The 17,993-nt window shown below is 43.6% G+C and overlaps 1 protein-coding gene across 3 annotated transcripts in view; it reads left to right on the top strand.

The window, feature by feature from the left end:
• Positions 1-17,709, top strand: part of itga3b (integrin, alpha 3b) — a 35,219-nt gene extending 17,510 nt beyond the window's left edge. The window contains exons 6-26 of one of the 3 annotated variants that reach the window (XM_049013810.1): positions 1,526-1,730; positions 2,717-2,910; positions 4,467-4,555; positions 4,840-4,976; positions 5,940-6,029; positions 6,456-6,523; positions 6,611-6,747; positions 7,374-7,520; positions 7,849-7,946; positions 8,058-8,226; positions 9,624-9,713; positions 9,810-9,886; positions 10,425-10,502; positions 10,604-10,706; positions 11,966-12,142; positions 13,827-13,943; positions 14,970-15,083; positions 15,176-15,274; positions 15,800-15,925; positions 16,393-16,550; positions 17,003-17,709. In XM_049013810.1, coding sequence (XP_048869767.1) covers positions 1,526-1,730; positions 2,717-2,910; positions 4,467-4,555; positions 4,840-4,976; positions 5,940-6,029; positions 6,456-6,523; positions 6,611-6,747; positions 7,374-7,520; positions 7,849-7,946; positions 8,058-8,226; positions 9,624-9,713; positions 9,810-9,886; positions 10,425-10,502; positions 10,604-10,706; positions 11,966-12,142; positions 13,827-13,943; positions 14,970-15,083; positions 15,176-15,274; positions 15,800-15,925; positions 16,393-16,503 — 2,426 coding nt within the window. In that variant the 3' untranslated portion in view covers positions 16,504-16,550; positions 17,003-17,709. Of the gene's footprint in view, positions 1-1,525; positions 1,731-2,716; positions 2,911-4,466; positions 4,556-4,839; positions 4,977-5,939; positions 6,030-6,455; positions 6,524-6,610; positions 6,748-7,373; positions 7,521-7,848; positions 7,951-8,057; positions 8,227-9,623; positions 9,714-9,809; positions 9,887-10,424; positions 10,503-10,603; positions 10,707-11,965; positions 12,143-13,826; positions 13,944-14,969; positions 15,084-15,175; positions 15,275-15,799; positions 15,926-16,392; positions 16,551-16,868 lie in introns of all 3 variants that reach the window. The other 2 variants (XM_049013811.1, XM_049013809.1) reach the window with 2 other exon arrangements.
• The last annotated feature ends 284 nt before the right edge of the window (positions 17,710-17,993 follow it).

Here is a 17,993-nt window from a genome sequence, read left to right as displayed (position 1 = left end):
TTTTGCAATTAGTAAATTCTGATAGCAGGAATGAAAGATATTTTTATTTAATTTCTCTTTAGTGTTTGTTCCATGGGGGTGGCATGGTGGTGCAGTGGATTACACTGTTGATTCACACCCCTGGGACTGGGGTTCTCTGCCAGGGTTCTATGTGTGCGACCTAAGGCCTAAGAATGTATAGCACCCACAGAATTATTGTTATTACATTTACATTTACATTTACAGGATTTGGCAGACGCCCTTAGCCAGAGCGACTTACATAAGTGCTTTGAGACTCTGCAATGAATTTCCAATGCTAGCTCAATAAGGACCCAAGCTATGAATACTATCTCTGAGAACTCCATTGAGTAGTGCAGAATTTTTTATTTATTTTATTTTTTATTTTTTATTTTTTTTTTAAACACACACCAGAGTAAGAGTCGAGAAAGAATATACAAGTTCTACGTCAGGTATTTCTGAAAAAGAAAAGTTTTGAGTCGTCGCTTGAAGACAGTCAAGGAATCAGCTGTTCGGACATCTAGGGGGAGTTCATTCCACCAATTAGGTGCCAGGACAGAGAAGAGCCGAGATTATTAAATAGCAGTTGGAGTTGTACTGTTTTCAGGCATATTTCACTAGTACCATAAGAATTGTACTGTTTTGTCGTGTTTTTTCTTGTGTCTGTGCATTTGTTTGAGTGTTGCACAGTCGCAGTGTAATTGTGTTTTTTCTATTCCACTTATAGGGTGGTATCACAATCACACACCGTATTGCTATGTAGTTGAATGCGTTTCCACCTGTCTTCTGAGTTATGCTGAAAGAAATGCAGTACAAAGGAAAGCAAAATACACTGTATCGACAAAAGTGCTGGGACACACCTCTTAATAATTGAATTCAGGTGTTTCATTCCGACCCATTGCCACAGGTGTATAAAATTAAGAACCTAACCATGCAGTCAGGTTTACAAACATTTGTGAAAGATTGGGCCATTCTGAAGAGTTCATTGAATTCAAGCATGATACTGTCATAGGATGCCACCTTTGCAATAAGTCAGTTTGTGAAATTTCTTCCCTGATAGATATTGCATAGTTAACTGTAAATTGTATAATTTCAAAGTGGAAGTGTTTAGGAGCAGCAAACTCAGTCGTGAAGTGGTATACCACGTACAGTAACAGAGCGTGGTCACCGACTAATGTGGCACATAGTGTGTAAAAGTTACTCTGCTGACTCTATAATCGCAGAGTTTCAAACTTACTCCGACATTAACCCCAACAAAAAAAACGGTGCATCACTGCTTCATGAAATGGGCTTCCATGGCCGAGCAGCTGCATGCAAACATCACATAACCAAGAGCAATACTGAGAGTGTCAGATGGAGTGGTGTGATGCACACCACCACTGGACTCTGGAACAGTGGAAACGTGTTTTGTGGAGCAAAAGTGTTGTGTGTGTTGTAGTCAAATTATGTTGAATTGTTCATGTTTATGTATATGTGGATTTGCATGTGTTACACAGTCACACCAACTGTCATCTATTGCCTGTCACAGGTTATTCTGTGCTGGAGGGGCAGAAGGTGCTCAGCAAGAATATCTACACAGTGGTGACGGGGGCCCCCCGCTACGAACACAAAGGCTCTGTCTTTCTGGTATCGAGTGATAATAATAAGCTCACTGTTAAACACGTCCTGCATGGAGAGCAGGTGGGCTCCTACTTCGGAAACAGTATCGCCGTCGCCGATCTCAATAACGACGAGTAAGTATAAGTCTCTCCTCTATGCACTGGGCCTTGTGCTGTGATATTCCTGAGGGAGTCACAAAATCAAAAGTACAACTTCAAAATGAACCTGAATGGGTTCGTCCTGCTCCCTTCTTCCTGTGTTGGAGACTTTTCAGCTGCTCATAGTCTGAACTGCGGTGAAGCATAGATCACTAAATGAATGCAGAAAACCGATGAAAAGTACATGTCTTATACTATTCATCTTCAGAGCTCAGCTAGATGACCCAGTTTAAACCCAGCAAAGTGGTCAGCCTGGCAGGATTTATGATGATTTTCTTACCAAATACATCGGTAGGCATTAGGCTTATCATCAGTTGTCATGGTAATGCAAGAGATCGCCGAGACCTAGTGCTGTGCCCTTACTCTACCTCAAGCCGCTTGAAAAACAAAGCATGCCATTGCGTCATAATCTTTTTTCTCTGTTTATTTAAACTAGGGAGTGTCTTTATTAAAAAAAATGTAAAATCCTGTCTTCTTGTTCTCACCAAATGCACTGTAACAAATCCATTTGTGTTTCAAAGACGGCAGAAACCAAGAGAAATGAGTTGTCCGTTATACTCATAACTAACTAAAAAATACTTTGGCTATGAAAGCTTACAGCTATCCTGCCTTGATTCCGGACTGGATGAAAGATGCCTTGCTGCTAATTGCTATCTGTAGCCTTCTCCTAAATGTCACTCTGGGTTTTAAGAACAGGTGCACACAGGTGACAGACAACAGACCAGCAATGCATGACAAGCAAAACTCGAGTATCTTTCAGACACAAACACCTGTGTTTAACCAGAATTTGCTTACAGTGGGTTTAAGCATTAATCACTTCAATACTCAAAAATGTGACAGAAAATAAAAAATGTATCATGAATGTAATCGACCGTGAAGTACCGTCACTGCTACAAATGAACTAACACAGAAACTCAATGAAAGACCGCTGTACCTCTGTCTTTCTGTGTTCTGCAAAACAGTTGGAATGATTTGATCGTGGGGGCCCCGTTTTACTTTGACCGCAAGAAGGAGGAGGGTGGGGCGGTCTATGTCTACATGAACGAGAACGGCTCCTTCCAGGAGACGGCCAGCATTTTGCTGTGTGGACCCGTGGGTTCAGGATTCGGCATGGCTGTCGGCGCCATTGGGGACATCAACCAGGACGGCTTTCCAGGTAAAGGCACGGCCGACGGCAGCAAAGAACGTAAACTAACCCAGAAACACTGACTTGAAAGATGCCAAAGGTTAGCTAAATCTGTCAGGATGGTGATAATCGAACAGGCACAAATGTATATGTCTTTATGTTCCCACACTCTGCACTTACATCTATCATATGTCTCTACCCATCATCTATTCTACTTTTCCTGTACAGGGCCCTCGTGTTTTGTGCAGTTTTACAATTTTGTTGATCTTATCAGGTTTTATATTGGGAAAGAACATGACAATAAGAAGAATATTGATGACAACCATTACTTTATCCCCTTGTTACTACATACTAATCTGTATTAATATCTACATTCTTGATTGTAAAGCTGTATTAATGAACAGATAGATGGCTCATAACGAGCAGAATCTTCAGCTACCTGGCATCTTTCCCTCCTGCAGCCCTTGTTGTTTCACTGCTAGTGAAACTCCCACAAGTTAGGCTGTGGGCTAATTCCATCACCCCCCTGCCTTTTACTATATCACCAGTACTACTCTTCTGCCACCTAGTGGCGTCATGCAGAACCATGCGGTGTATGGACCGTGTTTAAAACCATATTTTTAACCAAGGAATTTAATGATCTTAGTAGTTTCAAAAGCCTAACCTTTTCTTCAGCTGGTTTCTCAGCTCATATCACATATCGCTTCTCTTTAGAAATCTGCAGCAACTGAAAGTGCATTCGATGGTTCCTTTCAATTCATTTCAATCCACCAACTCAAAAATTCAATTTTTCAATTCACTTTACACGAGTGTACGACGAAGGGAAAGGTTTTTACATGTGGTCACGGTACTGCGTATTACAGCATGTGACAATGCAACCTTATACTGTACAGAGTACGGGGAGCAGGAGGGGGAAGCACATGGTGTGACGTGATATAGAAAGGGGAACTTAGACAGGTATAATATAAAAGGACATAACAGTAAGACAACAGTGCGAGTCGGTGATTGGCTGGGATGGGATTGAGGCTGGAATTCTGGTGTTGAGCTATATAAAGGGAAGTCAAGCTGTAATCCTGTGTGGGTTACTGGAGTGTCAGTACGACATTCCAGACGGCAATGGAACAAGAAGTGTGGCTTTGGAACCGGGCTGGAAGCCTGTTTCTCACACACTCACTGTAATGTCTTACATTCAAACGATGCAGTGATGGACCGGCAGGTTTCCAAAAAGACAATCAAGCTATGAACTTTAATATTGATCTAAAACGATGGGTTGCTAAGATGGGTTGTTGTGTCTGTCATTGTAAATCCATTGTTTTGGCGGATGGAGATTCTTAATGTACAGTCATATTTTCCAGAGGGTTTTTGCTGGTTACAGGTCATAATACTGGCAATTTAAATTTGAAAAAAAAAAGTTATATAATAGCATGAAAATGCAGTGAGAGTTGTGAGAGTATTTGTGAGAAGGTTTCCAGCTTGATCAGTGCTATTTTGGAGCATCCATGTAAATGCCTTTAAATGTGGTGTATGGCTGATGACCTGTTCTGCTTCCTTACTGGACACTGACACTTGTGTTCTGCTTCACTCAGACTTCGCAGTGGGGGCCCCTTTCTATGATACTGGCAGGGTCTACATCTGGATGGGAAGTAAGCAGCTCATCTCCCAGAAGCCCAGTCAGGTGCCGCCACCCTCAGTTCTTACATTCCACTGTCTCGGTTCATAACGCTTGTGACATTGAGATACTTTAATAGACTTTATTCTTTATATAGAAAAAAGTAATTTAACATATGCCCTGGCTGTTTAAGTTTCTGTCGTTGCTGTTTATATTCTTCCTTTCATCTTTCTTAACCATTCAGTACTGGGGCCCAGCGAGCCTGGAGCTAACCCAGGAAGAACAGGGGAAGAACATGGGATGATGTGGCTCATTTCTGACATTCCTCTCATTTCCCGTCAACTTTATAGGTGATCGCTGGAAGTGATCTCACCAATGGTGGCTTTCAGACCTTTGGATACTCCATCAGTGGCGGCATGGACATGGATGGGAACAGCTACCCTGATGTGTTGGTGGGCTCCCTTGATGAGCGCGTCGCTTTGTTGAGGTGGGTGTTTTTTAAAAAAAAAAAACTGGTCACCATCGGTGTTGTAGTTCAGGCAGAAAGCCAGTAAATGTGACAGTAAGTTTGTTGCTATGTAAACCATTTGTGGGAAACCCTTGAGTAAAGTATTGTATGCAAGAGCATCTTTCTTGTACCCATGTTGCAGTTAAAACAACAGATTTTGATGGATTTAAAAGAGCGAGTCTAATGATGTAAAAGAGGAATTAAAGGAATTATTGCAGTATATGCAAGATGTGGGGAGGCATGGATTTTTCTACTCATATATTATAGATTGCTGAAGTGAGCTGCTTAGTATGAGAATGCGTGCAGGAGCAGTGGTTCAGCTTGTGGGGGGGTCCCTGCTTTGTACATTTACACAGTAACGTACGAGAAAGAGTGCGGTTGTACTCCTTATGTCACGGCTGTGAATTGGTCGTACATACGAGACCGCAGGCTTCAAGTATGTTATCGCTTTTATATAACAGTTCATTGAGTAGTATTTATAAGTCAAAAGTAATAAATCTTAACAGCATTTATTTAAACAGTTATGGGTCTCTGCAAAAAAATAGTTCCCAACTGTTGACTGTTGTCAAGCAACACAAACATTCCAATGCAACGCAGCTTCACTCGCTCCCAACTACTTTGTGCCATTGAAATTTATTTGTATGTTGCCATTAACAATTTTTAGATGCAGCTGTAAAGCGGAGTGGTATGTCTGATGTGAAATGTCTGAGTGCAGGCACTCATAGAATGCCTCTTGTCCAATCGGATTTCTTGGTCGGAACTAACTGTCGTATAATTCTGATTATAGATCAAAATGACCATTCAACACATCATTGCTGATTTAATAAATGTCCATATAGTGTAAAAGCATATTTCCGTTGTCATGTTGCCCATCAATAATGGGACAGTTACACTGTCAGTCTTGGATGTATGACTGTACTGTATCTATTCTGCTCCTCTTAGGGCACGGCCGGTCATCCACCTTAATAAAACATTCACGGTGAATCCCTCCACCATCAACACCACCATGTGCTCCCCTGGTGAGCAGCCCTGGTGAGAAAGATCTAGCAGTGAATTAGACCCAACATGCAGACAGCCATTAAAGAACTGCTCTTAGCCCTAAACCGGAATCAGTAGAATTTGTAGTGGGTAGCATCTACCAATGCATCTCCTGGATCATTTGGAGCAATTTTCATTGAAATATAGGGTCTTATATGAGGTAAAGAACAAAATATAATTGCAAAAGAGCAGCACGTCAATGTAAAAGGAGCACATTTACACAGGAATATGCTATTTTCCTGGGAATCATTTAACCTGACAATGGGAAACATTAACAAGCATTTTTCAGTCGCCTACATTAGGAACTGAAAGCACGATGCTTTAGATATTCAAAATGCCAGATACATACTGTACTGTGCTGTATATACAGCTTTTTAAGGTGCTTTTCTTTGGGATTATTGATGTGATTTTCTTCCCCAGTGTAACTGCACAGGTATGTTTCTCATACACTCTCAGCACTGGCAGTGAAACCTTCAAGAGAAACATCAGTGAGTAGCTCTTGTATGAAGATGTCCGATTCCTGCTACATTAGCAAATGCTGTGTCAGACTGTGGGCTCCTCCCCGATCTCTGCAGCGGTGAAGTACACAGTGATGGCAGACTGGGGGCGCCGCAGCATCCGTGTGCGCTTCCTGGAGAACAAACAGGACAGCTACACTGGCTACCTCTCCATGCCGGCCACCAAGTGTCAGGTCCTGAAACTCAGCCTGGTGGTAAGAATTTGTCTCGTCGGTGTACCCCAGAACCCGTGGAACTAAACAGGCTAATAGCCTGACCTGAAAGCTCGTGCGAGGATTATTTATACAAAAATGCGGTGTGGGCAGAACAAAAAATGATTGGTTCAGAAAGATAACCAATCATATTGTAGAGGAGGTGGGTTCAAACAATGAGAGGAGGTCGGACCAATACATCTGATTGGTTGGTCCCACCTCCTCTGGCTGCTTGGACAGTTTGGATGGGATAATAGTTCATCACAGAGGTCCCCAACACACGCAGCGGCATTACATATACAATTTAGACACTAATTTATCTAAACGACATGTTTTTGGACTGTGAGAGGAACCTTGGAGAAATCCTACGCTGTGTTAACATGCACAGGCAGGAATCGAACCCAAAGTCCAGGATGCTTGAGGCCACTGAATCCCCATACTACCTGCAGAATGCAGCTCAGGATCGAACCGTTTCACCATTTTCCTGGTTTAAAGAGATGACTGACATTTCCAGCCCTTTGTTTGGGATGATCTCCATTGATGTTGATGATGGACCAGCTGCTGGTGATATAGACACTGAGGGAATTGCTTTCTCTAATATGAGCCGGGTGCTCTACCCCTCTCTGCAGGAGCACATTCGGGATAAGCTCGCTCCTGTTGTGTTCATGCTCAACGTGAGCCTTCACGAACCGGTTCCCAGTGTCCACAAGAGTCTTCAAAACCTTGATGCCTTCCCAGTGTTTAGCGACAAGCAGAGTCTCTCGGAGAAAGCCCAGGTATTTTGAACGACCCTTTTAATGGCTCTTACTTGGACCCCAACATGGAAATATGGCATTTCAGTAACTTAATGACTGACCCATTACACCTGGAGTGTTTCAGTTTGGATGTAAATTGTAAAAAAAAAAAAAAAAAAACTCTGGCTATTCTTATGTTGTATCTGTCACGATATTTTTTCTTTGCTTAAATACCTTCAAGATTCAGTCGCATACTTTCACAGATTCTGCTCGGCATGATTTTGCAGAATAAGTGATGACTTCTACTTGCTGAAGTATGCATATTGTGCCTGGCTTAGCATTTCCTGTGGGTTCTTCTGTCCCCTTCCAGATTAATTTCCAGAAAGCTTGCGGTACAGACGACAAATGCACAAGCAACCTGCAGCTGACAGCAACGTTTGCCGACGAGCACCACCAGCCGTATCCCAGGCGAGTCTTCATTTTCTCTGCCAACGTGGGGAAGCATTAAAAAGTGCCTGTAGAGGGGCATGCAGTGGCACTAGTGAATTCACGCTTGACATTTTTAATGCCTTGCTGCAGCCAGGGGGGAGTACAGGTGATGCAGTACAACACAACTGTGAAGAAGGTGATCCTGATGGTGAATGTGAGCAATAAGCCAAGCCTTGGGAAACTGGCTGAAGACGCCCACCAGGCCATGTTAAACATTACCGTCCCATCATCTCTGCGCTATTCCGCCATCCGTCTCACGGTAGGTACAGTAGGGGGCTATGCTTCATACTTTGAAATCAGCCGTAATTGCAGAGCATAGCAGTGTGTGATTAACATCGCTAACTGGAAACTCAGTGTTCAATGCTTAAATGAAGTCAGTTTGTGAACAGACTGTGTCTGTTTGATAATGTACTGCATGTTGTTAATATATTAATATGTAATATTCCCTGCGATTATATTACTATGAGTTTTCTCTCCCCCTCAGTTGTGGTCCTTCCTACAGCCTAATGCACACTCCATCATGTTGCCTTTGCCATTATTTTTATGCTGAATCAACTTTCTCTGGTTTTCATTCTTTCCTGATGGTTTACTTGAATCCATGTCCACTCCCATAACCAAGTACTCAATTTTTCCTCTCATTCATATGGTTTTGTTTGCCAGTCTACCCAGAATTAGCCTTTCAATCTTGTATTGTGAGCTCAAGCACGCTAGCATGAATAGAGAAGAAAGCCTTTTGAAGAAAAGCTAAAGGCAAAGCATTCAAATTTATAAAGTGTTATTTATTAATGTAGTTATAACCAGCAAAGTTCATGTGTAGAGACTGAGAAGGTTAAGGGTTAGTGTTAGTGACCCAGTGGCCTAATGGATAAGGCATATCAGCCTCTAGAACTGCGGTGTTTGGGTCCCATCTGGGCCTGAAATAATGTTGCTTATAAATTCTTCCCCAAGCTTGTTACAGTTTAATGTGTCTGTGGCTGACAGTGTGTGTGTGCATTGTTGGGTCCCTTAGCAAGGTCCTTAACCCTCAGTTGGTCCAGGCACAGTTAAACCCTGCCGTCTCTTTTGGGCACCAATTTAGATAAAAGCCTTTGCTTAATAAATAGAAATTATATAATGCTGTGCGTGCTGGTTGTGCCATTGAAGAGGACATGAGAGAATGTGAATAAGTCATTATGTGGTCCAACAGGCTGCAGGTTTTAACCTGTGAGTGCTCATGGTTAAAAGATCTATGGAATAGCTGTTGACGGGTCACTGCGCACAGTGTGGCTGTTAAAGAATCTCTAGTGAGCCTGGAGAAGTATTTCAAATTTCATTTTTAAAAAGTGATTTGACAATTTCATACCACATAGCTCCTGTGTTTTTGCTAGAAATACCTGAAGTTTCTGTACTAATCTCAGATTTCTGGCGTATCAAATCACGGACGCATCAGCTTGTAACCTTCCCCCAAGTGCCTGAGCTTTACTGAGCTGCGAAAGTCACCATCATTAATGTCTCTTTCTATGAATATCTTAAGCATAAACATGTTTAATATGGTCAAATGTCTTGAGAAAATATTGAAATATATGGCTTATCTATTAGTTTTCATCTGTTGCAATTATGATGTGTTTACGTGTTCAGCGTTGAGGCGTGCTATTAATTTTAGTGTATTTGTTGTAGTCCCAGGATATACCTCCCTCAGACATCGAGTGCAAGTTTGAAGAGACGCTACTGTGTGATTTGGGGAACCCTTTCGTTGGTGGCAAGATGGTAATCCTCATCAAAGTGAATTAGTTTACTGTAGTCCTCCAAGGCCTCAGTTAGCATTGTTGATCTCTCATGGTCTTTCGCCTGCTCACCCTACAGGTTTCCTTCCTGATCATCTTTGAGACGCTAATCACTCTGTACACACGGGAGGTGGAGTCTCAGCTGCAGCTGTCCACGTGAGTCACTCTGATGTGCTGTGTCCATTCACGCATTTGTCTGATACTGCAGCACTGCGTGAAAAATTTAAATCAATAGAAAATGTTATAGTGCTACTGCGTGCCTGTGCTCCAGTGCTTTATAAGGTTTGATTTACAACATTATAACTCCGGGAAGTTAAATTATAGTAATAAATGCAAATAAGATCGTTGTAAAAGCTTTTGTTGGGCACAGTGGCCAATGAAAAGCCAACAGGCCCGGGTTTTATACACATGGTTTGTTTACTGAAATTAGCATAATAATAAAATACATTATCTTTAGTTATAGTTGTGTAATAAATATCGATATGGTTCTGAATGTTGCATTTGGTAAAATGATCCATGTTCAGTTCTTTAAAGATGCTATATGAAATAATCTTTTATTTAGGTTATTTTACCTGAGTACTGAGTTATTCCTAGCTTGTCTACCCCACGTTTATCCCTGTGATCTGGATGGTGGCCGTGTCAAGGCACGGCGGGCCCGACACCTTGTGAACGTGCCCCTGAATGCTTTTCGCAGGATCAGTGAGCAGAGTGACCTCTCCCCGGTGCCCGTGACCCTGAAGGTGGAGTTCACGATACAGACCACCTTTTTTGTGTAGGTCTTTCGGATGCTTCTTTTTAGCAGTCAGCCTGACTTCGGTTTTGCAAAAGGACTGTCCCTTTTACGCCTTTTTCCACCCCCACCCCCCCACCCAGATCCCCTCCACAAGCCCAGACATACTTCAGCGGGAAGGTGATGGGCGAGTCAGCCATGAAATCCACAAGCGATGTGGGAAGTCCTGTGGAGTACAGTTTCTCGGTGAGAGATGCCATGATTCTGTAAAAAAAATAAGCAATAATAATCCCAGGGCACATATGACAGGAGATTATGGGAGCTGAATTACAGGAGGGTCTCTGCTTGGAGTTGTTGCAGGAGTTTGAAAGCTTCCAGAATTAAAATGTTCACCTTTCGTGGACTTTTTGTATTCATTTACTTAATGTACACAATATGGACAAAAGCATTGGGACAGCTGGCCATTACACCTACAGGAACTCTCATTATATCCCATTCTAAACCCATGGGCATCAATATGGAGTTGGTCCCCCCCCCCTTTGCAGCTACAGTATAACAGCTGCATCTCTTCTGAAAAGGCTTTTTGCAAGATTTTTGAGTGTGTCTGGGAATTTTTGCCCATTCATTCAGAAGAGCACTTGTGAGATCAGACATTGAAGTCTGATGTGAAGGCCCTAGCTCGCAAATTTCATTCTGGTTCATCTCATAGGTGTTTGATGGGTATGAGGTCTGGGCTTAGTGTGGACCAGGCACTCTCTTCCACACTGAAGAGAGACAGCTAACTCCCCCAACCATGTCTTTATGGACCTTGCTTTGTGCACTGGGGCACAGTGATGCTGACGCAGAACAGAGCCTTCCTTAAACTGTTCCGGCAAAGTTGGAAGCATGAATTGTTCAAAATGTCTTGGTATGCTGAAGCATTAAGAGTTTCCTTCTCTGGAACTAAGGGGCCGAGCCCATACCGTGGAAAATAGCCTCATATCATTATCCCTCCTCCACCAAATTTTATAATAGGCACATTCGGACCGCATGATTCACATTTCCACTATTCCAGAGTCCAGCATGAAACACCTGAATTCAATGATTAAGAGGTGTGTCTCAATACTTTTGTTCATATACTTTATAATGGTAACAATAGTGCTGTCTACACCCAGTTTATTAACCAGTGTGGTGCCTGCCGCTGACTCTGATCTGGCCAGGAGGAAATCAGAGTAGCAGCAGTGGAGAGTGGCTTTGGTGACACCAAGAGTTTGCATCTTCTGCTGTGTGTCACACATAGGGGAAGATGAAGGCCAAAGCAGCCCTGAATCAGCCAAAAATATGTATTTTAAATGTATTTAAAATCATGGAAACATATTATCTATGCATAACGTATTCTTTTAATAATTAAATAAAGAGATTGACAAAAAATTATGAAGCGGTTCAATCAAGTCTTGTTGCTGGAATTGGGAATGGAACTCGCAGCCTTTCTCTCGCAACGTCATGGACTTCCCCTGTGTTCTCAGGTGGCGATGCAGGGCGAAGCTCTAGGGTCGATGGGCACCATCGAGGTGGAGATCGCTTGGCCGTACGAGGTGGCTAATGGCAAGTGGCTGCTGTACATCTCAGAGATCCTCATCAAAGCGACTTCAGAGTCACGCTGCGTGCCTCCTGGAAACATTGTCAACACGCTGAACCTCACAGTGAGTGCGCGGGGCATCTATAGCCATTTGGGGAAGAAACGTGGCAGTTGCCATTCCTGCTGTTTTGAAAAATATCACCTTCATGCTAGTGACAGGCTTGTCGATGGCAGGTCTGCAGAGGATTCCTCTGATCTCTGACTTTGTACAGAGTCCATCCACTCAAAGCAAACATGCTGTGTCAACATGCTGGGCAGAGCTTCTGTGCATGCTGAGCTCCCCCTGCCGGTGAAGTTTGCAAGATCCAGGCCCTGAGGATGTAATGCACACTATCTGAAGCAATGGTGTGATGTCTGTAAACTGTACGTCACATCGCATTTGAGGGCAGTGTGTGGCCCTGCTCCTCATTGGATGGTCGCTAGTTGAAGCCCAGCCTCGGCAGAATAGTCACATCTCCGTTAGCCCTTCACCCCCAGCACCAAGAGTCAAGATTTATTCGTCACATGCGTAGTTTTACAGGGACATCTTGTAGTGAAATGCGTAGACTCCATAGACTGAAAAGCAAGATAACATTTGAATATAATCAAATAAATGACATTAAATGGTTAAACGTCTGGAGAGATGCTAAGATGGGTAATAAAAGTTAAATAAGACTATATATACTGTATATACAGAAGTAATATTTTAGGGGTGGCAAGATGAATAATTAAAGTTAAAAGTTGCAATATATACAGTATATAGACTTGATGTTTAAGGCATTAATTCCAATACAGTGGTACCTTGGAACATGAACTTAATTTGTTCCAGAAGCCTGGCTGAGTTGCAATTTGAGAGAGTTCCAAGACAAATTTCCCAATAAGAAATAAGATAAATAAATTTAATCCATCCCAGACCCCCAAATGATGGCCTATATAGACTTATCTAACTGCCTAACTAATTATAGTTTCCGTTATAAGTTACTCACACTACTTTCCTTTGCCATCACTACTCACTTCCTTAGAGGCCATGAATACTCTATCTTTAAGTTTACTGTAGAGAAACCACAAAAAAAATCACACCAAACACAGGAACACAGCTTTCGCACGTCTAACTGAAGAGGTGCCGTGAGACCGAGAGGAATTCATAGGCATCAGCATCCCACTAAGTCAGTTTGCGTTTGTTTTAGTCCACCAGAGATGATCTGAACAAGTTTTAGAAGGTCTGTCATGTTCCGAGTTTTCGGTCGAGTTGCAGTTAGGTTTTTCGAGGTCCAAATTGGTAGAGTTGAACGTGCGTGGACCCATAGAAAGTTTTTGCAGGAACGATCAAATTCCAAGATTTCGGTCAACATACAAGTTGAAAAAAATTCAACAGACTCGTTTTATGTTTGAGTTGGTCAAGTTAAGAGGGGTTCGAATTCCAAGCTTCTACTGTATTGAATGTACCAAAACGGTTATGTTTAATTGGAGAAAACTGCTAATATGCAGTAGACATACAGTAAGGATTAACATTATGATGGGAGGTGGCATGAAAATATGCAGTGTACTGTAAGACACCAGGGGCACTGCACACGGGCTGACCCTGCACTGTGACCCACACGCTTGTTCTCACCTGTGTATGTGAACGTCTCATGGAGATCAAGATGGCAGGCAAAATTGATCATTCCAATGTACCTGTACTCGTGCAAATGGAAAATAATGGAATTGTTTCATTTAATAATAAACTCAGTTTTTCACATTGTTTTCACCAATTTTCTTTTCCCCTCTAGGTATCTGAAAGAAATATGGCACGTCAGAAGCGAGAGGCATCAACTACAGCACCCGTGAAGATCGAACCACAAGCGGCCATCTCTCAGCAAGCGCATCGCCTGGAGAATATTTGGCTGGTGAGTGATGGGCGTGGGGGGGGGGGGGGGGGGGGAGAGCCATGCTACTCGTCTCACTCCATTTGGCTGTTAAACACACGTCAACAGCAAGAGTCAGCATCAGCATTAACAATGATGAAAGCCTGAAGCCAATGGCTGAAAGCATCACACACACATTATGGTAACGGAATCTGCTTCACTGGGTCACTAGTGGTCAAGTGCCTTAACCAGTCATACATTTGAGCTTTCTTGCCTAAAACATTACACCAAACTGTAATGGTTAACTTTGCAAATCTCATGAATGTAGTTCCCTTTATTCTAACTTGGTTTTGTAAGATCACCAGCAGCGTGTTGCACCAGCTAAACGTAAGTTCAGTCGTAGCCTACAGTGGATGTACATGGTCCCTACGTTTGAGTTTGTCTCCCTCTCCCTGTCTCTCTCTCCCTGTCTCCTTGCTTCTCTCTCCCTGTCTCCCTGTCTCTCTCTCCATCTCCCTGTCCCTCTCTCCCTGTCTCTCTCTCCCTGACTCTCTCCCTATCTCCCTCTCCCTGTCTCTCTCTCCCTGTCTCCTTGCTTCTCTTTCCCTGTCTCCCTGTCTCTCTCTCCATCTCCCTGTCCCTCTCTCCCTGTCTCTCTCTCCCTGACTCTCTCCCTATCTCCCTCTCCCTGTCTCTCTCTCCCTGTCTCCTTGCTTCTCTTTCCCTGTCTCCCTGTCCCTCTCTCCCTGTCTCTCTCTCCCTGACTCTCTCCCTATCTCCCTCTCCCTGTCTCTCTCTCCCTGTCTCCTTGCCTCTCTTTCCCTCTCTCCCTGTCCCTCTCTCCCTGTCTCTCCCTGTCTCTCTCTCCCTGTCTCCTTGCTTCTCTTTCCCTGTCTCCCTGTCTCTCTCTCCATCTCCCTGTCCCTCTCTCCCTGTCTCTCTCTCCCTGACTCTCTCCCTATCTCCCTCTCCCTGTCTCTCTCTCCCTGTCTCCTTGCCTCTCTTTCCCTCTCTCCCTGTCTCTCTCTCCCTGTCTCCCTGACTTTCTCTCCGTGTCTCCCTGTGCAGGATTGCATGCATGGCACAGCACGCTGTACGACCTTCAGCTGCCCACTCTATAACATGAGCACTACGGCCATAGTCATTGTGCGGGCGCGGGTGTGGAACAGCACCATGCTGGAGGTAGGAGGAGTTACGCAGCATGCGCTGTAACTGCCGGCCTTGGCTCTTTGCCCGCTGCACGCAGAGGCTGCATTTCTGCTTGCTCTCTCCAGGACTATTCCAAAGCATCACGGGTCACGGTGAAAGGCAGGGCATCGCTGAAGCTGATCACCAACATCCCCACTCTCAGGATGAACTCCGACGCCCTGGAGGTCAGTATGTGTCACATGATACCACTGAGTTTCATTTAAAAGGCCCCACAGCATTAACACACAAATATGACTTAAAATCATGTCTATTAGCTTAGCTCTAAACGTAGGATATAATTAATACTGAAAGTCAGTGTTTCAGTGATCGAATAGGCATTACGTCATTTGAATATATGACTCGTGTATTATTATAGCCCTCGTCTTAAATAATATTAGCAATATATTAATGTATTTTCATTCATTGCCTGCTTCAGTGAAATTTGCTTGCAAAGGAAATGACACTAGCCCCTGTGATGGAGGTCATAGTTTTCCCCAGTAATGCTGTTTATACACAGATATACAGACTGAACCACCAATGAACTAAACCAGGGTGGTAATCAATCCCCAGCTCCTAAACGGGAGTGAATACTTAAAGGAATTATTTGTAGTAGTGTGGCTGCCAGGCCAGTTAACAGCGTTATCGTCATTGATGCTGCGTTGTTGTTGTTGTTGTTGTGTCTAATTATCTTCATGCACTTGGACACTCAGTTTTCCCTGGACATCGACCCAGTGCTGATGGAGGAACACGTGTACACAGCCCCGCTGTGGGTCATCATTTTGGCCGTGCTGGCCGGCGTTTTCTTGCTGGGCCTGATTGTCCTCATACTCTGGAAGGTAGGTCTCCTCTCCACATCCCTCACATGCAGACCCCAGCCTCTGCTGCTGCTGCTTCACTGCGCAGATCATATCTCTACCTCAGATGGTCCAGAAGATGATGTTCATTCTTCAGACGTCTTGTCATGGGAGCATAATAACAGTCACCATGCACTTCTTTCTGAAGTCTTTACAGGGCCAGCAGAGTGATGCTGACAGAATTTGTTTTTCTTTCACGTAGATCTTTAAGCATTTCCTTCATTAGATACATTTGTTTCCGTCATTAATGAGTCACATTAGTGACAGCATTACTGGTTAGCATTAGTCTGTTAGAGTAAACTAACTTAAACCTGCAGTTAAACTTTGCAGCGCTGCACTTCATGTGGGGTCACATGAAGTTAATCTTCGGGGGCCTGGTCGCTTCAGTGAGATGTGCATTAGCCTTGTCTGACTGTGCTCTCCGGTCCTCCCTCATCCCCCACCCCCAGTGTGGCTTCTTCAAGCGGGCGAGCAGGAGACAGATGTATGAGGCTAAGGCCCAGAAGGCCGAGATGAAGATCCAGCCCTCTGAGACTGAAAGGCTAACAGATGAATGCTGATAGAGGGGTCCCAGGGGGCCACTGCCTACCATCACTGGGGCTCCTTGGTAATCCTCTCCCCCAAGGCTCGCCGCAGTCTTCTCTAAGGATCTTCTCTTTACAGCCTAACAAACTTTTCCCATAGTTCTCTCTTTCAGATTCCTCTGCTCTTTCATGCTTAGAAGTTTCCTTCAAAGATAATACCTCTGTAACCCCTTTCACCTCATTGACTATATTCTCTTTCTCCCTGTGGTTTCTTGTTTAGCTGCTAAGTTTTTATAGCTTAAAAAATGAGTCTTCACTGAGTACGAGTCGATAGTGCTTCGTTGTCTGGTTCTTTACCTTGTGCCTAAAATAATGCCTCTGTCTGGGCCTGACTTTTGTAGAGCTGAGCAATAACAAAGCCTGGATGGAAACACAATCGACGGACACATTTAAATGGATTTCCGCTCGGCTGTAACCGTGCCGAAATCCCTGCACTGGCTGATACTCCGTTTCTCCTTTCCTCCCTCGGAAACAGCTAGGCTTCTTTAAAAGAGCCAGTTACTACAGGATAATGCCGAAATATCATGGGGTGAAAATTCCCAGAGAGGAGCGATACCGGTCCAGCGACGCATTTCTGAGGGAGGACCTACCAAAGAGAAGCTGGGTCACCAGCTGGACTGAAATGCAGTGGTACTACTGCTGATGGTCACGTGCCCCAGCTCTGCGACATCTAAGGGGCTTTGAGGACAGAGACCCCGCCCAGGGCTGGATGGGCACCGTGTGCTTTCTGGTACATTACCATTATCCTGCTTTATTTTTTTCATTTCACTGAATTACTATTATTTTTTTATCTAGTGCAATAATGACAGCTCTTTGTTTTACACTGAGATTACTTGGCAAAATACTCTGATTCAATTTTTTTTGTCCCTTTTTTCTGCAAGAACGATGGAGCGATGCCGGTTGTATAGCTTTTTTCCAATGTTTGTTTTGTTTAAGATGTATTTTTTTTTAATGCTTTTCTGCACATATGCCTTTTATTTAATTTGCATCAGTACTTCTTAGGATTTGCTGAATCAAATGCATATTGCAGTAGTAGGTGATTTATAATTATCTGGTGACTGAATTTCAAACAACCGTAGGAGTTCTTTTGCAACAGTGGCACCAGGCTCTCATCCCCAGCTGTGTGCATGGACTGCCAGGCTTATTGGTCTCTCTAAATGGCCCACAGGGTGTGGATGTGTGTGAGCGTGTGCCCTGAGATGAACTAGTGCCCTGTGGACAGGCTCCAGGCTCATTGAGACCCTGTACTTGACAAATGACCAGCCAAGATAGGAGGATTGATAGATTATGTCGCTCAGCTTTTATAATTTACAATCTGTAGTGTCAGAAATATCATTCGGAATCTGAGACATAGCCCGACACCACCTGATCTTACCAGGTTACATTTTAGCTGTACCATCTCTTTTAAGGGGGCGACTTTGACTATTCACTGACCTACAAAAAGGAAAAAATATATAAAAATGGGG

This window comes from Brienomyrus brachyistius, chromosome 5 (genome assembly GCF_023856365.1).
Source record: "Brienomyrus brachyistius isolate T26 chromosome 5, BBRACH_0.4, whole genome shotgun sequence".
Taxonomy (NCBI): domain Eukaryota; kingdom Metazoa; phylum Chordata; class Actinopteri; order Osteoglossiformes; family Mormyridae; genus Brienomyrus; species Brienomyrus brachyistius.
This window is presented reverse-complemented; position numbering and strand designations above follow the sequence as displayed.